This window comes from Ambystoma mexicanum, chromosome 1p (genome assembly GCF_040938575.1).
Source record: "Ambystoma mexicanum isolate Mex_15411 chromosome 1p, UKY_AmexF1_1, whole genome shotgun sequence".
Taxonomy (NCBI): domain Eukaryota; kingdom Metazoa; phylum Chordata; class Amphibia; order Caudata; family Ambystomatidae; genus Ambystoma; species Ambystoma mexicanum.
This window is the reverse complement of record NC_090921.1, coordinates 114,330,893-114,355,773: the sequence shown is the minus strand read 5'-3', so window position 1 is coordinate 114,355,773 and position 24,881 is coordinate 114,330,893. Positions and strand designations below refer to the sequence as shown.

The following is a 24,881-nucleotide window of genomic DNA, read 5'->3' as shown; positions in this document are numbered from 1 at the left end:
CAGCAATACCCACCAACAACGCTGCCAATGGAACTCTCTGTAAGCGGTCGAGGAGAAACGTACGTTACATGAAAAAATAGTAAAAGAAGCACATGATATCGGACAGTTGGCTGGACTAACTCTTTGCTTGGATGCCAGAGTGGCTAGCAGCTATGTTAAAAATAATTGTCCCTGTGCTCGTCGTGATGATCGTTGGCTTCTGTGTCAGACAGTGGATCATCAAACAGTGCAAATGTTGCAAAGGAAAAGTACGGTATATAATACCAGCTATTAAAATTGGTGATGAAGACAGCAGATTAGAGAGGCAGCCGCCCAGGGTGAATGAGGTGGAGGACAGTGTGTGATTTTTGGAGCACCCCCACCAAATACTCCCTAGATGGACGGGCTGGTCTAATAATTGGGGACACACTGGAAGGGTACAAGGAAGGAGGGAGCAGGGTAAAAAGGCTATGGATGCCCAAGGAACAAAGTAGGGAGATGACAGGGAGGGTAGTGTCGAAAGATCAAAGGGGGCAATGCAATGAAGGTGCTGCTGCTGCATTACACAACACCTATCAATTTCGGGAATAAAGGTGGTGGGCCGGGACACAGCCCTAAGAGAGAACAGAGGGTGGGGGGGTAACTCTGTATACAACACAATATGGACAAGGGAACCTGCCACGTAATGGCGAAGGAGGCGAAACTGCAGGTAAGTACACGTTATGGGGGGCACCACACTGTCTGTGCATCATGGCTGAGGGAGAGGGAAGCAGAATTCAGGCTGCTCGTCTCCTGCAGACCGCAGTCGCTGGGAACAGCACCGGATGATGTGGGACTGGCTCGCCGATCTCGATTACAACTACTCATGGGGGCTGGGGAGACAGACCAAACACAGACGCTCACGCATGGCTCCAAGGTTTTTTAAAACGCCCCCTGGTCAATGGGGAGGGGGGCACAAGGTCCTGGTACAAATACAGGAATCCAAGACAAAATTGATACAAAACGTATGTTTATTTATTTTTATGTATTTTAAAATTTGTGTTACTTATTAAAACTGAAAGTGTTATTTTGTCTAACAAATTGGTTGTCAGTATTTATAAAAAGACAACGCCCATTGATATGAATAATCCCTCTCCTCCGCTGGTCCATCTGTTTTGTTGATTTAACTTCAGCCTGTAGGACCAGGTGTGTGAATTAGGCTTTCCTACCCCATATTTACTCCAATGGCAATAGAATAAAGACCTGGAGGTCAGCACAAACATGTTATTACTAATTGCAAACTGCTTCCAACACCTCACCGCAAACAATGTGGCACCACACAGGGAGGATATGAGCCTGGAGAGGGCAGGTCTGTTTGCTCCAATCATGTCTAACATATGTCCAACTATAAGGGTATGACGTAGTTTAACCAGTCAGCTTTGTGAGAACCAAGAAGATGTGAAGTTTGCAGTGAAACTGTTTTTCACTGTATGCACATGATATTCAGGGTATAAAAAGTACTGGCTGCTGTTAGCCCGTTTGCCAGCTCATCAACCAGTTCTGTTCCACTGTGCGGTTTGATTTGTGCTTGCCCAGTTGTAATAAACCACGTTACTGCTTGCCTGGTGTGCACTCCTTTTTGGACTACTACTGGTAACTTATTTATTGCGAGCCCTAGTGGACCCCTAATACATCAAAAAGAAGCAGAACCCAAATCAAAATAGGTTTCTTTCAGATCCACTGCCCGAGCTAAATTGCCAGACACCAGTGTAATCATCCAGAACCCTTCCAGGGAAACGAAGGTGTGTTGGGGTGGGGTTGGGGGGGGGGGGAGAATATGTCCGGGTTGATGTGCAGACCCGCCTAGTTTATCGGCACCATAAAAGCCTGAAGAACCCTGGTCCCCTACTCCCCTCCGCCCCCCTTCTCTGGGACTGGAACCTACTCCACTGCTCGGAAGCTGAGGAGGACTTCAGAAGCTAAGGGGGAGTGAGCTGGCCTGAAGAGAGAAAAGGACTCAACTGGCTTCTTACAGAACCCTGAGGTCAGATGAGATTGCCCTCCAGATGTAAAGACATCCTCACTCAAATCAGAGTGGACTGAGGGCAAATGGGACAGTCATTGCATAGGTTTTGGCTAGGAGTTGAGAGGGGCAGAAAACCCTTGGGAGACATCTGCAAGGTTGGAACACTGTTGCATTTGTCTGGGCTGGGAAGGAGAGTGGTCAGCTTGCCTGGCGCACCTCTCTAAGCAGCTCTTACAACCGCTCTCAAAAAATGAAGGAGCGGGACCTCCCTTCAGAGATCTGTGAACCAAGAAGCCTTAAGAGCTGGCTAAATCAGGCTTGCAAGAGGCTCAGTTCTGCAAGTGGGTAGGCTGGCCTTTCTTTTGCAGCTCCTCACACGTGGGCGAGTGGAAAAGAGAAGTACACTCGAAGGGAAGGTCGATCTTCCCCAGAACACTGGACACAAGTTTAGTACACTGGAGGTATGCCAGTCTACTCAGAGCAACTCTCATCATCATGCCACTGGAAGGGGTGTCCACATGATCAGCCACCGCCTAAAGGAGGTCCTGGGTGGTCTGTTCTGCATTCGATAGACCACAATGGAAGGCCTTGAGCTTGTTTGAGGGCAGAAACTGATCAAAGTGTGTTATTGGCTGCGTCTGACAAAGCTGTGCTGTTGTCCTTCCTTAACTGAAGGACTAAGTTCGTTATAGCTACTCATCCTTCGTCGCCCCCCCCCCCCCCAACAGCCCCAGCAGAGAAGTCAACAAGGAGCACAGAGAACTAAGATTGGATATTAGTGGTAGCCCATGATAAAGACTGAGGGACAAGAAGCCAGCCACAAAGACTACAAAGGCAAGAGCATGTACCTCCTATGCCTGTCCACCACCAAACCCAAATGCCTCATAACTCAAATCCTAGCTTAAGTGGCAGAATTTTTCAGATGGGACGAGGAAAGTAGCCCTGCATGGCCGGAGATTGCATGAAGAGCTGGAATTTAGCCAAAAATCAATACTTAGAGGGTGGCTAAGGAGGATGGGGGGCCTGGAACCTGACAGGGGTCTCTGTACCCTGACAGCCAGGGGGGGCCCATGTACACCAGCCATGAAGATGCATCGCAGAGGTCCGTCAGCGGAGGAAGGGACACTGTGGGAGGCTGGAGCATCCTTGTCAGAGCCCACCAATGCACTCTCAGGGCAAATGCCTAAGTCATGAATGTGAGGTAGACCGAGGTCCAGGATTCTCCTGCGTCACAGGTGGATCAGTGGCCACAACCACTAGTATGTGACCTTTCGAGCCTTCTGCCATTTGGCATGCTTGTGCTTATGTGCCTTGAGAGGGTAGCCCTTGGCGTTACTGGAATGCCAGAAAGCTGGTCTGCAATAACTCTCTACGGTTGAGTAAGTATACTTTGAAGCGGAAAGTGCCTCTTGGGCATGGGACCCTAGACCGACTGACTGGTCTAAGGCAGGAGGAGGTGGACCACAGGCTTCCGCCTGGAATTAGCCCCCAAGTGGGGAATCTCTGAAGAGCCTCGAACATTAGAAGAGTCGCCGCTAGGCAAATGATGGCCAGGACCTCTCTGGTATTCAGAGACCCCCGGGATTGAGTCTACGGACAGGGGGTGCCCTGAAGGAAGTCCATTTACCTTGTGCAGTCTCTTCCTCTCCAGTAACTTTAGAAAATGATGCAATGGTGTTGACGAGAAGGTCTCCTCCCAGGGCTGAAGAAAAGTAAGACTGCAGACGCACCAGTAGCGATCTCACAGATGTTCTGGCTCGAAACAATACAGACTGAATTAGGATCGGCAGCAGGTACCGGCTTCTGGCAGCATGTGCAGGCCCTACAGCTTTACCAGGCATATACTAGCACCAAAAGCAAGTAAAAAAAAAAAGGAGGGAAAGAACAAGAGCACTGCACCTGAACTCTTGTCAAGTCCAGCGCAGAGAAAGTGTTGGCGGGGCAAGGCTGGAGGAGGTGCCTGGAGGGGTGCAGAAGTATACGTATTACTGCCCAATCAGATTGAGGGCATTTGATACTGTGTTCACAATTTCTCTAGTCCCGTCCCTGTGAGCAACACCCATGAGTATGGAGGAAGCATGCATCTTTGATAGATTGGGAGCCGTGTAAATAAATCTGATTCACTCAAACCATCTGTCTTCAATATAACAAACAACTTGAAAGCAAATAGAAGTAACTTAACAAATCTAGTGGCTACGTTTGAAAAGCCAACAGAAACACAAATGACAATAAGTCTTAAACTCTAGATTTGCTAAACTAGTCTAAAGCTTTGCTAATGCCCATTTGGGGAGGCTTTGCTCAGTACAGTCTCCTCACAGGCTGAATTATTTCTTGGGGGTTTCCGAAGACTGCTGCAGTGGAGGTTTGCCTCAGCCACAAACGCTTTTCTCCGAAGTAAACAGCAGCCGTAACAGATTTGTATAACTCAAAACAAATTAAACATTAGAAAAGCACCATATACTGGTAAGACTTACTTATTCTCAAATGCAATCGTGACCGAATCTTCGTGCACATCTTTAACAGAACCCTGAAATGGGAAGAAGAAAACAAAGGAGTACCATTAAACCAAAAGCAAGAACAGTAGTTTAGGAAACAGTGTAGATGAGCATTTGAAGGGTTCCAGGGAAGGATCTTGAGGCAGCAGCATTTATTTCACTGCCTGCTAAAACGATTTTCAAGCAGCAAATAAGTTCTCGCTGCCAGTTGCAGTATTTTTACATAAGTACACATACATTTCAAATTCAAAACATTTTGTGGGAACACTATCTTTGGCTGGCAATCGCTTCAATGATAAAGTTTATTTTCTCATAGGTCTCCTCAGTAGTAGACTACACAATAGTGAATCAGATCATTCTAGCAAGTGCTGCTAATGGCACAGACTTGCCCACACTAATTCATAACGTACCTATTTAAAACACACTAATAAGTACACCTAAAGACGAATCCGGCCGAGAGGAGCTATGCAGCCAAAACATGGTAGCATGTTATTAAAAGGTGATTTTATTTTCATGGCAGTAAGCAGTAACAGGTCAAAACAGCTAGCAATGCAAAAGCAATGTTTGCAATATATCTGGCGGATGTGCTGTTAAGCAATAAGAGCAAACTTACCATCTATCCTTCTAGACCCAAAGGTTCAAGACTAAGTAACATCCCACAGCACATACCAAATAATAGGATATACACTACTGCCATGTGTGTGGCTACTGGCACCGTCTGCCCCTCCCTCAACAGCCCAGCCCTGTCCACATCTCCATTACAATGGGTACACTTAAATGTTTGGCAACAAAACATGCCACTAACATTCACCTAACAATAGAAGTCTGAGATTGACATACTGGCCATCTCAGAGATCTGTTTCTCAGATTACTTTAGCACATCACTATATACTTTGTTAGAAATTGAAGACTCGCCAACAACAAAACCAAAAAACTTGAGGGGGACATGGCTCTGATCTAACCTGACAGAATGAGTCACCAATATATTCACCATGCAAAATGGTTGACCAACCTGGATGCCATAACACGTAAATGTATACACGTAAATTTAAAACTAGATTCTAAAACTAAAAGGGACCTTAGCCTCTGGCCGATTCCTTCCCCATACCGACCCCACCAACACAGACAATTTTTGATTATGCTCCTGGGCTGTCATACCCATTTTAAGCAATAGATGATCACATACTCAGTATACCTTGAAAGTTAATCGTGGGGGCACATACACTTGGTCAGACTGAACTCTTTCAAAGAATTAGCCACACCAAAATAAACTGCCACAAACCATTGCCACATTTTAGAAAAGGTCACAGAAGGCGCGTTCTCCCACAGAATGGGAATGCACACCCCACTCCCCATGCTCCTTGGTTTAGGGAAACTGCTGGAGAACCTCCGACACTTGGTGTAGTCGCGAAGAGGTCAATCTGGGGAGCCATTTGCAGAACAGAAAATCCCTCTGGTCCTGGTGAAGTTTTCACTTGTGGCAAGACCGTAGTTCCCTGCTGAGCCAAAATTGCCTTACCAAACACCTGGCCCTTAGACATGCCATGGATGCTAGGGATTATATACTGTAACAAGACAGACATGGCCTTACTGAAACGTGGTTACGAGATTCCAGGGGCCCTAGCATTCATTTGGTGACAGCTACGGACTACACATTGTACACTGCAGGTTCCTTAGCTTCATTTGACAAACCCAACAGCTCCACTGCAGTGTTGGGAGACTTTATAGGTGGCTTGGTAACCCCTCTGGACCCCTAAGCACTCCAACCTGAACAGCTTTTTGGAATGAACGGCTTTATGGTCCATAGTAAGGAGCCAACCCATAAACTGAGCAACGTGTTAGTTTGGGTTGCTTCAAAAAACGTGGTGATTAGCCTGATATGCGTCAAACCATTTCCTGGTTACTTTCAACTTGACCTTGACTTTTCCTGTAATTCAGAGAAGTAACATTAATTCTACTACAGATGACTCACTGCTGTCCCTGGTAGAATATGAGAAGGAGATAACTAATTGCCTGGATAGGGTGGCGCCGCTCAAAACCAAATGTATTAGAGAGAAGAACAAGTTACTTTCTTACCTGGTAACGTTCTTTCGATGGGATGGTCCGACGACGTATTCCATATCTATGACATGTAATCAGCACAGCTGTGGTGATTACATGTCATAGATATGGAATACGTCGGAGGACCCAATCCCCTCGAAGACTATTTAAAAAAAAAACAATTTAAAAAAAGTTCTCTCTAAACCAACTGCTAGAAGAAAAGGAAAAAAGGAAAGCAGAATTTGGCAAAGGGGCCAGCCAAGTAAATAGAGAGGCCTGGAAGAGCCAGGAAAAATTATATCAAGGCAAATTCTGTCAGCTACGAAACCTTATTTTGAGTCCCAAATAGTGAACTCAAAAAACTATTCCAGAAAACTATTCCAGAAAACTATTTGAAATCCTTCGAGATTTGGAAAAAACTAAAGCAATGCTCCATCAGTTTAGACCAACAGAGGGGGATTATGAGGCAGCGCAGAAGGCGTTTGCAGACAAGATCGCTGCAGCCCATGCCCATATTAAGGAAAACCAGGTTAAAACAGCATGAACCTCCTGTGCAGACTAGGTAGGATATAAAACATGAACTTAATTGAACCTTAACGTGCCAAGGTGTCTCTGAAGACATTTTGCTCAAATCTCTTAATAAAACGAAACCTCCCACGTGCAAAGGTAAGATCCTTCCATCCAAAGTCATTCTGGAAAACCTCAAGGTATTCCTCCCCTTTTGTCTCGTTTCACCAATGGCACTTTCAGGGAAAATCTAAGCCTGGGCTCACTGAAAAATTTAGCAGTGACCCAGTTATTGAAAAAGTCAGGACTGGATCAGAAGGTGTACACTAATTGCAGGCCTATTACAAACGTGCAATTTTTTATGAAAGTGGCAGATAAAGTGGCTACACTTCAACTGCAGGAACACAGAGAAATCTGAGGTTTACCATCCAAGGCAGTTTAGGTGCAGATCTCATAGCACAGAAAGAGCATTGTTGAACTTGCAGACAGATGGTTAGAACCATGGACAACAGTAAAGCTGGGCTGCTGATGTGATTAGATCTTTCAGCAGCCTTTCGATCTTATTGATCATGAAAAACATATTGATCGCCTCAAGTATATAGGTGACTGTTCTAGCGAGGCAGCCTCCTGGATCAAATCTTTTCTCCATAATAGAATGTCTGAGGTTGCATGGGGCGAAGAAAGGTCTAAACCAGAGAGACTGGGTAATGGAGTGCCACAAGGTGCATGCCTCTCACCGGCTCTCTTTAACGTTTACTGTCGCCCGTTCTGAGACCTAGCAGAATTAGGAGTGCGCATCTCTAATTATGCTCACGATACTCAACTGATTATAAATGTTAGCGGAGAATAAGAAAAAGATTGAGAGGATTTCCCTGATTTATGGAACTATTCAAAACTGGATGGCAATCAACGGAAGGTGCCTGAAGGCTGCCAAAACTGAACTTTTAATGTTTGGCTCCTCCCAGACACGTTCTAAACTTGACAGCAAACTTACTATCCGAAGTCATCATGTCAACGAGCTCTGAGGTCAAGACCTTGGAAGTCGTCCTTGAGACCTCGCAGTTGCACAACATCACCAGTGAAACACAGTATCACTCGAGATGACTTAGGTTGGTGAAGTCCTTTATCTCAGAAACAAACTGTATCACACTGGTCCGTGCACTGATCATGCCAAGAATAGACTACTTTCAGTGCGCTGCTAGCCGGTGCAAATAAAAGCAGTCTTGAAAACCCCAGATTTTGCAAAAACGATGCCGTGCGCATTGTAAAACCATCCCTAGACAGGAGCCGATCTCGGTCCATCGGAGAAACCTGCACTGGCTCCCAGTGGAGGCCAGAATTCGCTTTAAGGTTTGCACGGTGGTGCATAAATGTCTCTATGGTGAAGCACCAAGGTACCTTACGTAGCCAGTAGTGTTTCTAGCCCTAAGAGACCGACTAGATATGACGACTCCATACGCCTGGTTGGCCCGAAAAGTAAACAGGTGAAAAACCTTGGCAGGTCTTTCCAGTCACAGGCAGCACATGTATGGAATAAACTCCCTAAATACCTGTGCATGGATAGTAACCATGCAACGTTTAGGAAACCTTTGAAAACGGTACTCTTAATAGGGCCACCAGCAGGTGCAGGAGATGTGAAGCCTCTGTCTTACTCCCCACTTACGGGCCAAAATGCAGGTGGAGCCCCCCCTCCACAGAAAGCGCACGTATGAGATTTAACACCCCCACCTGGGGTGTTAAAATCTGGGAAGCGCCCCCTGGTCCATCCTGTGTCTCCCCAAACCCTGGGAAATGGGAGAAATGCATGTAGAGGCAGCGGCACGCAGTGACTCCATGAGCGGTTCCAGAGCTCTGGAAGAATAAGACAGGAGACAGGAGACGGGAGACGGCGGGCCGGAGGCGGTGACATCAGAGCATTAAGGCTCTTAGCTTCTCCACAGTGCCGGAGGCTGCCTGGGACCCTGCTACCTTCCAGACTCCATCCGTGGGCGATGGGGACCTCCGGAACATGAAGGAAAATGCATCCTGGGCTCGAGAAAATTTAAAATGTTAAAAACACCACACAACGATGGCCACTGACACCTGTGGGAGTGAGTGAAGTCTGGCCTGGGCGTCTGCAAGTCTGGCAGCCTCTATACACCAAAGCCAGAAACGCCCAACACCCACCCTCCCTTTGCTGGTAGTAAGTGGGGGGGGTGGGGAATCAATAATTGACCGAGAGGGAGACAATCTTGAGTGATTGCAATAAGGAGGTTTGGGGCGCGGGGGGAGAGGTTCTAAGTTTTGGGGGGAATAGTGGGCGGGGCTTAACCTAAGATACTTAAAATGATAGTCACAGGGGAACCGGACAAGCTGGTGGTCCAGTCAAGTACCAAGAACAGTCCAACTTATTGGCTGGGCACCGGGGAAGGGAGGAGGTGGGGGGCTCCGAGGGGGAAGGGGATGAGGGAGGTTGTTACAGTTGAAGCGGGGTAGAAGTTGGAGTTAGACACACTTCAGGTAAGGGGGGGTTAGAGGGTTTTGGGGGGGGGGGAGTTGGTGTGTGGCGTTTGTGGTTTCTAGTACACAGAAGCCCTGGATATGGGGCAACAGAGGGTGATTGACCGAGTCAGCGCTAATTGCAGGACACAGAAGTGGCCGTGACAGATACATTCCAGCGACCTAAAGGCTGATCTATTACCCGCCTTGGAGATAGGCTCGCTAAATGCCAGGGGAGTAAACTCCCCTTTAAAGAGATCCCTCCTGGTCAGAGAATTCAGACGAGCCAAACTAGATCTGCGCTTCCTCCAGGAAACACATTGGGTGAAGGGAAAGGCACCGACCATGCGGTGAGGTAGGGTAGAAGAGGTACATCAGGCCTCATACAAGACCGAGAGGAGAAGCGAACATTATGGCCAATGATCTGGGCTTTAGGACGGAGGCAACGATTAGGGACCCGGAAGGCCGAAATCTGAGAGGGGATTTGCAAGGGACTCCCTTCACGTTAGGAGTGATCTACGGTGCGAATGAGGGTCAAGTTCCCTTTTGGGAGAAGACTAGGGATAGATGGAGTTAGTTTGTGGTCAGCATCCTTATAGTGTGAGGAGATTTCAACATGGTCCTGGACCCCGCTGGAGATAGGAAAAGAATGACGGTGCAGAAAGCCCCACCAGTAGACGAAACCACATCACGGAAATTCCACAAGATCAATTCAGAGCTGGGCTTAGTAGATAAGCTGCCCAGCACATTCCCAGGGGACGCCCCCCCTTTCCCGTATTACTCTAAAGCCCACAAAACATTCTTGAGGATCGATTACATCTTAGTGGAGAGCTCCATATCCGGTTATATAAAAACCTCGGGTAGACCCAGACCCGTGGTCGGACCATGACCTGGTGCGGGTCACGTTGAGAGGAGGTTGGGGATCCCGGCGAACAGGGGAGATGGAAATGTAACGCTGGCATCTTGAAGGATAGAGAAATAGCCCAAAAGGTATTAGACAGAATACTTTGAGCTTAACGACAACGAAGCGGTGGGACCTCACACCCTATGGAACGCATTCAAAACCACAATTAAGGGGGGGAACCCTAATAGGGTCACACACAAAAAAAAATGTAAAAGATAAAAAATAAAAAGGGGAGGGAACACCAAGTAGAGGCCCTGTGGGAAAAACATTCAAAAATTCAAATGTGGCGGAATCCCGGCAGCTCCATCTCCCCGGGTCAGACCTTTGCTTTAGAAAACTTTAAGGCTAAGCTTAAGGACTTACTGCTGTGCAAAACCGAAAGGAATCTGCTGTTCCCAATACAAGATTACTATGAAAAGGGGGCAGGGCAGATAAGATATTGGCATGGAAACTGAGGGGAAACCCAGAAAAGCAAAATGGTTTGAGTCATAAGAACCGATGAGCGGGCAAGGAGATATGATACTGTTATACCTTGAGCATAGGGGAGCCTTTAAGAAATGTATACCAGAATTCAACCTGAGAACAGGCCTAATAGAGGACTTCCTAGCCCAGCTCCCAATTGGCCAGGGACAGTGCTTCGGCGTCCGGGACTGCTAGCTCTACTGCAATGCAGCCCAACTTCGAGTGATCCTGGAACATATGCGGGATGACCAGGGGACATACAGACATACATCGAGGCTATGGGCCCCCCATAAAGGGATACCGAGCAGACTACAGAACCATCCTACCCTAGGGGGTCCCCTCGACCCTGTGGAGGGGAGTGGGAGGGGAATACACACTGAGAACCTGTCCACATGGCCCTCCTTGAAGACCAGAGTCTGGGGCCCTGACATACGATTGGGAGACAGGGGCTTCAAATATGGTCGGAAAGAGGACTGGAGAGGGTGGGACAGCTGTTCCAAGCGGGAGAATTCTTAGACTATGCGGAAGTGACAGAGGTTCTGGGCGTTGGTAAGATTACTGCATTTGAGTACCTGCGACTGAAAGGAATCCTGACCAATCATAAGTGGGGAGAGAAATTGAGGTGGCAGCTTACTCCTTTAGAGAAAACACTAGACTCAGCTTATACAAGGAAAGGGATGTGTCCAAACTCTACAAGGTCATGAATATAAGTGATAATAACAGCAGGGCTTTAAACGGGTTGGGGCGGTACTCCGTTTATGATTAGCGCCAGGCCCTCCTCCCAGATGTCATCCAAGAAGGTACAGATACTATGGTCTTTCTTCTCGACTCGCGCCCTTGGTATAGGAAGCCTTCCTTCTTTGTCTCCTCGGGGGGTTATCTGAAACAGCTCTGAGGCCCTTGATGACAGAATGAAAGGATCCAACTTCTTCGGGTGGGGACGCCCTATGGGGCTCGTCCACGTGCGGTATCGGCTACGATGAAGTCGTCCTCATCGGTGCCCGATGGCTGTGGCCCTGTGCCAGTGTCTGTATGTGGGTCCAGGGCTCTGGGTGGGGTCTTATCCCAACGAGGTGGTGGAGGAGTTGGATGATGGCTAGGACTAGGCTTCTTTGGCCTTTATCTTTCGCAGGGCGAACTTCGCTTCGGGGGCTCCTGTGTCCCCCGTGAAGGCATAGGCATCCTCTGCTGGATTTCAGTAACCAGCGTGTGCAGGGTCATTAGAATATCCATCAACATGTCCCTATGTCTATGGGTGAACTGAGCCAGCGGAGTCAGGTCTGGGCCGATGCAGCTCCTCTTGCAAGCAGGAGACCACATGTGATCTGTGTAGCAATTCTCCTGAAGATCTTTGTCCTCGTCAGTACTACAGATCTGCTCCGGTCTGCCTGGGACAGCCCCCCTGATCCACGTACCGAGGAAGCTCTACAGGTGTAACCGTCTCTCCTCCTCAAGCGGCTGCCTGGGTCTGTGCCTTCGCCGGTTCCATTCCTGAGCCTGGAATGGCTGTCACCTTCGCTGCTGCTTCCACTGCTGTATCTTGTCTTGGGGGCAACACCACCCGTGGAGTGGCCACCACCTCCTTCGCTGACAAACTCTCCTTCAGAGCTATCGTAGTGGTCGTCTTCAACAATGAGCTTGTCACTACTTTAGTCGACTGTCGTAGTCGATTACACTGACCTGGCCTGCTGTGTGGTCTTTGCCAGCTTCGATGAGTCCTCCCCGGACTTGTCCTTCATCGGCTTATCAGCGGAAACACCAAGTTTTGTCGGGTTTGGCCACCTCCACTTTGAAGAGGACCTTCAATGTTCGGCTCACCATAGAGGTCGCTGTTGATGGCGATCGTCATTTGCCGAGCATGGCACCCGCATCAGCGGCACTAGTGGAAATTGGTTTTCTCTTGGACATCCGCGAGCGGGGCATCCTCAAAGGATTTCGACCTCTCGGAGAGGGAGTTTGCTCCTCAGACCAGCCAGTCCTCGATGAGGCTCGACTCTGCCCCGCTGCTGAGTCGGTGGCCTTGCTCGACTTGAGGTACGCAGACAGTCTGCTGTAGCGGTCTCATTTGGTTTTCTTTGAGAAACCACGGCCCACTTACCATCCCTCCTCATCCTGGGCCGGATGCAGGCAAAGAACAAGTTACTCTCTTACCTGGTAACGTTCTTTCGATGGGATGGTCCGACGACGTATTCCATATCTATGACATGTAATCACCATAGCTGTGCTGCTTCGGAAAATCGCTGGCGTCTGCGTCCTGACGTCGATACGCCGCCCTCGAGGACCTCCTCCGACGGCCAACGTCACTGGATGTTATAAGTAGGACGCACAACGCCCGTAGCCTCAGTTGTAGTTTTTTCCCAGAACGTGTGGCACCAGTCTTTTGCCAGTCTGACACACAAAGCCTTGCGGAAACGTAAGCTGCAATCGCATAAGAAATTCTGTAGCGGGGAAGGCAGGGAGGGAACGATATGGAATAAGTTGTCGGACCATCCCATCGAAAGAACGTTACCAGGTAAGAGAGTAACTTGTTCTTCGAGGGGATTGGGTCCTCCGACGTATTCCATATCTATGACAGACTCCCAAAGCAGTACCAACGCAAGGAGGTGGGAAAAGAATTTAGAAAACTGAAATTTAGAATGCCCAATCAAATTGCAGAGTAAAAGACCGCCTTGCCAAAGGCCAGATCCTACCCACGGATGGAATCGAGGGAGTAGTGACGTACAAAAGTATGTAGCGAAGCCCAGGTGGCTGCATCACAGATGTTACGAATAGGAACACCGCTCTGTAGGGCAGTAGAGGCAGCCATACCCCTGGTAGAATGGGCCCGCAAGACGACCGGTGGGTCCTTACCCGCCAAGCGGTAACACTCAGATAGCCAGAATAATCCAGCGAGACAAAGTCTGTTTCGTCACAGCTTGCCCCAAACGCTTTCCAGCGTAACCAATGAAGAGTTGATCGTCCACTCTGACCCGGGACATGGCTGAAATATAAAAGCTTAACAGTCTCCTAGGATCAAGCCTATGGAGCCTCTCCTCTTCCTTACCAGGATGTGGAGGAGGATAAAACGCCGGAAGGACAACCTGGCCTAAATGAAATTCCGACACCACCTTCGGAAGAAAGGAAGGACGAGCTCGAAGGACAAACCTGTCCTTATGAAACATAGTGAAGGGTGGCTTTACTGAAAGTGCCTGTAACTCACGCACTCGGCCAGCGGAAGTGACCGCAACCAAAAATATAGTTTTAAGAGTAAACAGTCTCAAAGGGCATGAATGCAAAGGCTCAAACGGAGCACTCATCAGAAACTTGAGAACAAGGTTCAAATCCCAACCGGGCACCTGGAAAGGTGACGGAGGGAAAACATTAGTGAGCCCTTTCAGAAACTGAGAAATTAAAGGAATTTTAAAATAGGAACATTCTTCAGATGAGCGCTTAAATATGGACAGCGCCGCCAGGTAATCTTTAACGGTACCCACTTGCAAGCCCCTGTGGGCCAAAGAAAGCAAAAAAGACAGAACCATGGGAATGTCACATGCAAAAGGATCCACATTCTTAACCCTGCACCAGTCGCAGAACTTACGGCAACGGTACAGGGACTTTGTTGCGGGCCGTCTGGCCGAGAGCAACACCTCCATCACGTCCTCAGGGAGGTCCCAATCCTTGTACCTCAACCTTTCAGAAACCAAGCGTGAAGGTTGAGAGATCTGACCTCTGGATGGATGGAGAACCTGACCCCCCTCCCGTGAGAGCAGATCGTCTTGGTAGGGAAGACGACGTGGAGGGCAGATGGACAAGTCGAGAAGGTCCGGGTACCACGTCCTCCACGCCCACGCCAGAGCAATGAGGATCATCCTGGAACCGAACCTCCGTAACCTCCACAGTACTTGCGGGATGACAGGGACTGGAGGAAACGCGTACAGCAGTGGGAATGACCACTCCACCATGAACGTGTCTCCTAAGGCTCCTCTTGGAGGAAATTCCCACGAGCAGAACCTCTCGCACTTCCGGTTGACACTGGAGGCGAAGAGATCCACTTGAGGGGTCCCCCAAAGGACGAAGATCTCCAGGAGAATCTCCTGAGCCAACTCCCACTCGTGAGAGATCGCGCTCTGCCTGCTCAGAGCGTCCGCCGTCTCGTTTTCAACTCTGGCCAGATGAGCTGCCGAGATCGAAACTTCCTGCTGGATTGCCCAGAACCAGAGCTGCATCACCTCACTGCACAGAGGAAGTGACCCTGCCCCGCCCTTTTTGTTGAGGTAGTGCATGGCCACTGTGTTGTTCGACAGGATCGGGACATTCTTCCCTCGCACAGTCGGAAGAAAAGCCTTCAGGGCTAGCCTGACGGCCCTCAGCTCCAACAGATTGATATGGAGTCTGGACTCCGACGGAGACCAACGACCGCTGACTCAAGTCGTTGGCATGAGCTCCCCATCCCGTGAGAGATGCGCCCGTCACGATCGTCATCTATGGCCAGGGTAGCCAAAATGGAGCCCCCTTCATCAGATGGTCTTCGATGGCCCACCACAGAAGGTCCTGGGCGACCGAGGACGGCACCTGAACAGGGTCCGACAGCCTGCCGGAGGACAGACCACTGGAGCTTGAGTGCCCATTGCAAAGATCTCATCTGCAACCTGGCCTCTGGCACCAGAAGAATGCAGGATGCCATGAGGCCGAGCAGCCTCAAGAACTCTAACGCTGGGAGACTCTGGGCAAGTTGAAACTTGTGCACCATCTGCTGAATGTGATGAGCCCTCACCTGGGGAGGAAAACACTGCCCCAGGGACGTGTCGAGCACAGCTCCAATGTACTGGAGCCTCTGAGTTGGTGTCAAACGGGACTTCTTTAAGTTGAGGGAGAAGCCCGGCTTGTGGAGAGTGTGGCAGGTGACTGACAGATGATCCAGGACTTGCTCGGGAGAGCGCCCCCCTGATCAACCAATCGTCCAGGTAGGGGTAGACCTGAATCCCCCCCTTTCCTGAGGTGCGCTGCCACCACAACCATGAGCTTGGTGAAGACCCTCGAGGCGGAGGTTAATCCGAACGGCAGGACCCAAAACTGAAAGTGCGAGTCGCCAACCGCAAACCTCAGGTACTTCTTGTGCTTTGGATGTATCGGCACATGAAAATAAGAGTCCTTGAGGTCGAGAGACACCAACCAGTCCTGAAGTTGAAGGGCCTGGAGGACTTGAGAGAGTAACCATCTTGAACTTGTCCTTCCTGAGGAGTTTGTTCAAACCGCGCAACTCCATGATGGGTCTCAATCCCCAGTCTTTCTTGGAAATCAAAAAATAAGGGGAATACCATCCCTTGTTGCTCTCCGCTACAGGCACCAGTTCTATGGCGCCTTTCTCCAGCAGGGATTTTATTTCCTGCGCAAGGAGCGGATCCGGACTCTTCAAAGAGATTCCCCGGTGGATTGTCTTGAGGCCTCTGCCGGAAAGGAAGACAGTAGCCGTGGGTTATGATCTCCAGAACCCACACATCTGAAGTAATGGCGCGCTACTCTGCAAGATGCTGCGCCAGCCTTCCCCCAAGCGGCGAAAAATGGGACATGGCCTCATGACTGAGCTGAAGCGGCTGCGGCGTTGCCTGAGGGCAAAGAGACAACAGCCCGAGCGGCCTTGGCACCTCGAGTACCTTGTTTTCCACCTCTGGCACTCCTACGGTGGCCCCCTTGACTGGCAGCTCCTCTCGCTTTACCAAAGGATGAGTAATAACGAAAGGAACCTCCCCTCCATTGCTGTCCCCTAGGACGAAAAGGCGGAGGTTGGCGAACTGCAGCGCCCAACGACTTTGCTGCAGCTTTGGAGGTCTGCAACCTCTCAAGGCTCTCGTCAGCCTTGCTGCCAAAGAGATGTTCCCCGTCAAAGGGCATGTTGAGGAGCCGGGCCTGCACATCATGAGCAAACTCCGACTTCCGCAACGACGCAAACCTGCGTATCACGGTGCTCACCGCCATGGCCCGGCAGACGCAATCTGCCATGTCCAAACCCGACTGAACGGCCTCACACATGGCATCCTTGCCATCCTGAACCATGGCAAGGAAACCATCCCATTCGTCCCCTTCGGGAATATGTTCAGCCGCTAAGGAAACAGTTCCACAGAGTGTGCGTGAAACGTGACAAGGCACACACGGAGTTGCCCGCCTGAAGCGCCATACCCCCTGAAGAAAACACTTTCTTCGCTCAGCCGTCAAAATGCTTGTTGTCCCTATCAGGAGGGATGGTAGGATACGATGCCTGCTTTGCCGGGCCCGTAGCCGCCTGCACCACTAAACTCTCCGGATTGGGTGCTTGGTCAAGTAGCAGGGGTCGCTACTTGCTGGGCGGTATTTTCGAAAGGCGTCGAGTGAATCGGCATCAACGCCGAACGTGGCGCCGACAGCATCGATGGCGTCGACACAGTCCTCGAGGCCGGAGCCCTGAGCATGTCCCTTGACAGCCTGGGCGCCAATGGCGTTGACAACTTCTTCAGAGGCGGGGCCTCGAAAGAGTCCGTCCACGACCTCGGCGCCACCAGTGCCAACATCTTCCTCGAAGACACCACAGGTGCACACGGTCTCGAGCGCGTCGAGGACCGGGACCTGGGCCTGGCATGACGAGAACGATTCCCCTTGTCCGAGCAGGACCTCTCCCGCGAATCGTGGCGACCACCCGAGCCCGAAGGCGTGCAAGCGGGGTCTCTCGACCGATCACGACCGACCCCACTCGGAGGCGCGGACGGACCAGTGCCCTGCGATTCGAGAATCGCTAACATCTCCTTCCCGAAGGAAGCCCATTCCTCCGGCGTCGCATGCTTGGTGGGATAAGCGACCCACCAACGGGCAGACTCCTCGGAAGAAAACGGGGAAGGCGACCGATGATTGCGCTTTCGGGAGTGCCTCGAAGAGGCAGGAGTGGCGGGACCGACTCTGGGACCGAGACCCACTGGACTTCCGACGACGATGCGGAGAGTCGCCCCTCCAATCGTCCTGAAGTGGGAGAATGGAAGAACAGGCTCCCGTCCTTCACCTCTCGCGCTTGGCCTAGAGGGTCACGGCCCAGACACCCGCCGCGAGAAGAGTTTGTCCATTTACCAGACGACCAGGTACCCTGGTACAGGAACATACGGATGTGTCCACCTGCCTGCCCAGCAGCCCGCACTGGCCATGCCGACACCTGCGGCTCGGATCAGCTAGACTAAAAACCACACGTCGTTAGAGATGCCATGACGACCTAGACAACGGGAAGCTCATCTGTACAAGTATACACACTTAACATTTCCACACCAATCTACACGAAGAACATACTCAGTGCTCTGACGTAGGCGACAGGCATATTCACGGACGTGCATCTTTATTATTTTTACATAGGCTTTCAGAATGCAGAAACGCAAGATGCATCATGAACTCATCTATAACGCTTGCTCACGCTTCCCTTGAAACCCGTTACCACCATGAGAGGTATAATGGAAACACGATACTGGTCATGGAAATGTATGCTACTATAATCTAAAGCACCTATGCACCAAACAGACTACTTAAGCACCAGGCCCGAGTAGGCCTCAAACAAGAGCTCCCGTGGACATTAACAAAGCAAGAGTCAGGTTGCTGATCCTGCAGAAAGAACCCGATGGAGCAACCAGCCAAGGTCGCAATGTTGCAAGCCCACATCCAAGAACAAATCATCAAAGGCACGATGTTGCAACCTCGCACTCCGCGTACCAACGTTAAAGTCATATCTACAAATTAAACCAGACACACAGTGGAAAAGCAATATTAATTGTGCAGAATTCTGCCTCAAACACGGTCCCGCCTCACGTGACCAAGCCGAATCTGACGAGATGCCAAAACCCAGGAGAGAAAAGGCGTCTGGGTCCCTCACTACGAGACACAGGCCGAGACACTTGAAAGGCTCAATGGACACCTGCTACAGTGGGAGCGGTCAGCCTCCCACCTATGAATAAATCCTCACATTGTCTGCACGTACCCATATTGAAACATTGTTGCAAACACAGGTGCACCGAGAGCTGGGAACAACGGTGGTCCCAGGCTGGGGAGCTCACGGATGCACCAATCAGAACATGGGGCTCTTATCTCAGACGTCAGTAACATTAGCCAATCCTCAGGAGCCTTCATGTAACAATTCTTATGTATCCAATTATAGGGACAACCCAGATATACCACCTGACTACACCTTGTCCACTAATATCATTCTCTATATGTGTACTATACTAACCCTACCACTCGAGCAACCAATTAAGAGTGGCGATAGGTTTTTTGTTAACTTTCTGAAGTGACGCAAGTAGCGCGTCATAATGCAGTAAAAAGGGCCTGCGAGCCCCACGATTATGTGTGTGTCAGGACGGACGCGTACGCTCCTTGACCCATCCCTGCCGTTTTGTATAAATAAACAGCAGAGTCGCCTTGCTCCTTGTGTGTGTCTCATACTCTATCTCATCTGGGATATACGGGAGGAGTTGGCGCCTCCCTGCCCGGAGGTCTGCGGACGGCCCGGCCGACCCCGGCAGAATTTCCCCCCGACAAGTTGGAGGCACTGCTGAGATCTGTTTAAGATCAACTTTTATTTTTAGTTTTTCCAGGCACTCCTGTTGCGAGGAGGCCCGGCGGCGCGGCCCCCTCTGCCGTTGCCCCCTTCTGAGGACTACAGGACCATCGCGGAGCCGCGAGAAGACCGGACAGCGCAATCCGGATATTGGCCCTCGGGAGCCGGTTGAGAAGTATCCCGCCCGCGGTCGGCGATTGTCCAGACGTGGTCCAGACGAGGGGAGGTGGCGAGCCGCTTGGAGGGTGCACGCAGTCGAGCGGCCCTGCATCGAGAGAACTTGGTGAGCATGACACGCACAACAAGCAATGCGAAATTGTGAGGGAGGGGGAGGAAGTAAATAAGGGAGGGGGGAGGTATTGTAGAGATGTGCGGCGAAGGTTTAACTGAGTGTTGCTAATGGAATGAATGGTAGCAAAACGAGTGCGAGAACAGTCGGCTAACGTTACGCGAAAGAGGGGGGCGGGGCACGAAAACATCACGTGCAGCCGCTCGTAACAGTCAGCTAACGTTACGCGAAAGAGGGGGGCGGGGCACGAAAACATCACGTGCAGCCGCTCGTAAGACACTGATGGTCTAAATTGCGACTAAGTGTGAGGGTGGGTGTGTGTGGTTTCCTACGACTTGACATTTATTGATCAATGAGTAGATGAGGTTCCCTATTGTTCGAGCAAGAAACTCGATAGGTAGATGACGTTTCCCTGTGGGCGGTAGCTAGTTACATAGTTGCCCAAAACGGAAGATAATTGGCTGGTTAAGCCCTCCTGTTAAGGGGCGTATCACACGCGAGGCGACGCAGCGTGCGCAGTCCGGTTATATTATTGATGAGATTACCTTGTTCCAGGAGAGACAGGAAGACAGCTGTAGGGTTAGCGGGGTAGATTGCAAGTGTATTTTGAACTTAAAAAATATAACAAGAATATACCAGTAGCTCGAAGAAATCGGTGACGTCACCAGTAGGGATTTAATAGGATATCGCGAGCACAAGGAATTTTGGGTTTGAGAGTGGTGGGGAAGAGAAGCATGATAAAGGAGCTGGTACGGAGATAAACTATAAACCAGTGGATCGAAAAAAGGGGAAAGGGGCGTGGCTGCGCACGGAGAATGCCGGCCACGGCAAGTGTAAACGGGGGAGGAGAACGGAGAAACAGGACGACTGTATAAGATCATCGTAAGGGGTACGCAGCCGCAGGGGGCTGCGTGCGCTTCGGCCGCAGGGGGCCGTAGGGGAAGGAATATAATATAACATCATATTTATTATCATTGCATAATTTGTCAAAAGGATTGTCGAAAGTCCCCACACTTGCGGGGCGAGGTAAGCAATACAAGGTTGTATATCGTAAACTGCTAGTAAGGGGAAGGGTAACAAGGGGAGTGAATTTATGTCATATGGGAGAGGGTCGGGAGGGTGGGGGAACACCCTCACTACCCCACTACAGCACATATGCACCACACTGCCACCACATAGGGAGAAGTTAATTAAGTACAGCATAGAGTGGACCCAGGGGACAGATAACAAAATGTTAACACCATGGCCGCCTAATGGTAGTTTCGATCCATATGCCCAACATTCACTACTGAACCATCTGCACAATACATACAAGGGGAAGAAGTTGGCAAACCATGTGGAGGTGTTTAACTTATGGAGGATGTTCCAGGGGTCTCGACCAGGACCAAATGGAATGTTCACTATGGGGGAAACACCGGAAGAAAAGGAGATTAAGAAAGAAGGAACGGGTGGGGAAAAGGAGTGCGAAAGCACAAAGAATACGGGGAACGAAAGACAGGGAGGAGAAAAGATTGATAAATCAGACGACATAAAAAAGGAACCGAGCAATGGGATACCCATAACACCGGGAGTGAAAACAGAGGGAGGAGGGTTGTACCCTTTAAGAGAATTAGGAGAAATAGCAGGACAGTTAAGGGCGGCTGAAGGATACTCAAACCCGGCATACAGCACTCCACCATATGTGGCTCATGGGAAGATACCAATGGGGGACAGGAGGATTAGAGAAGAGCAGACTGTAGAGATAGGAAACGATGAGTGGATAGCTGCACAGATATTGTTGAAATTACGAGGCTCACTAACTGGAGAAGAAAGGGAGGCGGTAAGGAGAACAAAGGAGGATAGTGCCAGAGAGAGTGAAATGAGGGGAGAGGAGCTACTACGGCAGAAGGAAGAGATTTTGGAGGAAAGATTAGCAGAACTAAGGGATGAGCAGAATGAACTGATCAAACAACTTGAGCGGGAGGAAAGAGAGAGAGTGAGGAAAAGGAAAGAAGGTAAGGACGAATTGGAAAAATTAAGGGAACGAAGTGAGGAACAAAAGAGAGAAGCTGAAAGGGTAAAAGGAGCAGCAGATAGGGTATCAAGAGTAGTGCTGAGAGAGAAGAAGAAGGAAGAAGAAGAAAAGGAAAAAGAAATGGAAATATGGAGGAGGAGGATAATATCAGAGGCAACTAAGAAATATGAAGAGGGGAAGGTAATAGAGAGTATAGTAGAAAGAGAAAGGGTGAAATGGGAAAGGAAGAAAGAGGATGAAAGGATATTGGAACAGATGAGCAACGAAGTAATGGAGGAGTTGAAAAGGAAAAGGGAGGAAAATAGTAGGGAAATGGAGGAGAGGAGTGAAGGAGGAAGAGAAGAGAGGGGTTGGGAGAGTGAAAGATGGGGAGATGTATATAAAAGTAGAGGTAGCAACAACATCAGCACAAAGGGGGACAGTTGGTAACAACGGAAAGGGAGAAAGAGACCTAATAGACTTAAAAACAGTAACAATAAAAGGAAAAAAGGCAGAGTGGGGGGTGCCATTTATGAATGATTTTTGCAGTGAGGAGGAAGGAGGAGTGGAGAAGGATGGAAGGAAGAGTGAAAGGGAAAGCTTAGATAAACTATACCTTACTAGAACAAACATAGATTCGCCCTGGATGAGTAGAAGATGGGAGGAGCTGGAGAGAAGTAAGGAGGAAGTAAAAAGAATAGGGGAAACACAAACCAATGAAACCACGCCACCCACATCACCATCGCACCCTCCCACGTCACGCCCTACATGTTCAACTACCACGCGCTCTCTGCACAGAATAAAGCTCGCGCCCTTCATGAATGAACTTACACCTTATGCATGTCGGCTTAGGGACCTCCCTAGTCGCAGGCAAGACAGACAAATAAACATACCAATATTGAACACAGGAAATGATGAAAAAAGGGGAAAGGAAGAAGAGGGAGGTAGGAACAGAGGTAGTAAGGAAGAATTTGAAGTAGTAAAAGAAATGGGGGAAGAGGAGGGGTGTGAAGACTCAACATTATGGAGCGTAAAGGGTGACACAAGACAGAATTTAATGCCATTGCTGGAGAGAGGAGGGGTTAGACCACAGTATGTACCTTGGAAACATACGGATAAGGAAAATATAAAATGTAGGCTCCCATCACTAAGTGGAGGTGCGGGTAAGTGGATATATGAAATGGAAAAACACACCGCAGGACAGAAACTAGCAGTAGGAGATGTGAAGGGCCTGTTAATATCAATATTAGGGGATAGAGCGGATGACATTTGGAAAAGAGCAGGATTCCATGGGGTAACAATAACGAACACATCGCATGATGGGGCACCATTTGCAAACTGCAGACATGCGCTATGGCAGGCACTGAGAGTGCAGTACCCAGACACATCAGACATAGGAGCCATTACTTCCCGTAAGATGGGTGAAAATGAGGATCCTGTTGATTATATCCAGGATGTTCAAGAGAAGTGGCGCATGGAAACTAGAGAACAATGGGACAAAACACCAGCCATATTTTATCATATACTAGTACAAGGGCTCCCAGAAGGAGTTCAAAAACAACTAAAGAAAGTAGTGGGGATGGAAGCAAAACCATGGCCAGAAATACAACTGACTATAGTACATCACTGCAGAACATGGCAAGGAAAAATGAAACAAAAGGAAGAGGATAGGAAAACAGAAGAGGCCAAATTAGTACAGAAAAAACTTACTAAATACACAATGGAAGGGGCACTAATAACTACGCCCACACCAATGGCCCAAAGCCCAACGCAAGTAGTGGCTGCACAAGATCCCGCACAAATAACGCCTCTACAAGGTGTAATACAGCAAGTGCCGCCTCTGCAATTACACGCACCAAACATGGGAGGAGGGTACCCAATGCAAGGAACTGGGTATTATAGTTATAACAGAGGGAGAGGAGGGTTTATGAGGGGGAGAGGATATGGATATAATACCCAACAACAGGCTGGGGGACTAAGAAATAACTACCCCACAGGGCAACCCGTATACCAGGACAACACAGGGAGCTTCCCATGGCAAAACAGGGAACCACCCGTGTGTTGGAGCTGCGGACTATTAGGACACATGTCACGTACATGTAGGGTCAGGCCAGGAACACCAGCATGGAATGAACAAGCACAACCTAGGACATTACAAGAACAGCAGGGCATACAACAACAGCAGACGTCACAAAAAGGGAGTGACCCACAACAACAAACACCACAACAGCCACAAACCTATTCACTGCCACAACAACAAATAACAGTACCTGCCACCGCCACAACAACAAGTAGCGTTAATACAACCACCACCCCAAAATGAACGAACACAATTGGGTGGGGTGACGGTGTTGGGACACAACCCTTACACAGGGAATGGCCAATCATTGTACCCCCAATAGGCCAGCCCACAGACGGCCTTGGTGTGTCCCATCCTGTCAGTAACACCTAATAGTGCGGAGGAACCACGCATAGAGGTAACGATCGGTGACAAAAAATTATCATTTCTTGTTGACACCGGGGCAACCCGGTCTTGCATAAGGGAAGGTAAATTTAAGATGTCAGGCGAAGCCATGAACACCCAAGGATTTTCTGGGGCTAAAGGGTTGGTTCCATTTACTGATAATGTTCCCTTATCTATTGGAGATTATGATCTGTCAGTTCCACTCTTGTATTATAGTGCCTCACCAGTAAATATACTGGGGAGGGACATAATGAACAGGTTGAACATGACGATCTCCTTTACAGAGGATGGCATAATTTGCTCTACTCCAGGGATTAACATGCTCGCAGCACGACAGATTTTGCAAGCATACTGTGGACAGACATCGATTAGGGCGGAGCCAGTAGATGGCGAGATATTCCAATATGGCACTGACATGGCATTTGCATGGATGCCAGGGATAGAAGGGAAAATATGGAGGAGACCAGCAGCCTATCTATTCCGACCAGAAACACCAGGTAATGAACTAGAAGGGAAGGTGTTTGTAGTGGACATTGAGAGCATTATTGCAACAGCTGATTATGTTGCTGTGCACGCCCAAGATAAAGAAGGGAGAGCATGGAGGGCGGTGATAGCACTAGCAGAAGGATGTAGGCTGACCCAGGTGTCAGATGAAGAGCTGTTCTCAGAAGAAAAGGAAGAAAATGAAATGGTGTTCATGATGAGTGTAGAAATATGGCTAAGAGT

The 24,881-nt window shown here is 49.4% G+C and overlaps 1 protein-coding gene across 4 annotated transcripts in view; it reads right to left on the bottom strand.

Annotated features, from left to right (window-relative positions):
* Nucleotides 1-24,881, bottom strand: part of FXR2 (FMR1 autosomal homolog 2) — a 903,897-nt gene that overhangs the window by 735,199 nt on the left and 143,817 nt on the right. For all 4 annotated transcript variants that reach the window (XM_069644549.1, XM_069644565.1, XM_069644574.1 and 1 more), the window contains exon 2: nt 4,459-4,511. In XM_069644549.1, the coding sequence (XP_069500650.1) occupies nt 4,459-4,511 (53 nt within the window). The remainder of the gene's footprint in view (nt 1-4,458; nt 4,512-24,881) is intronic.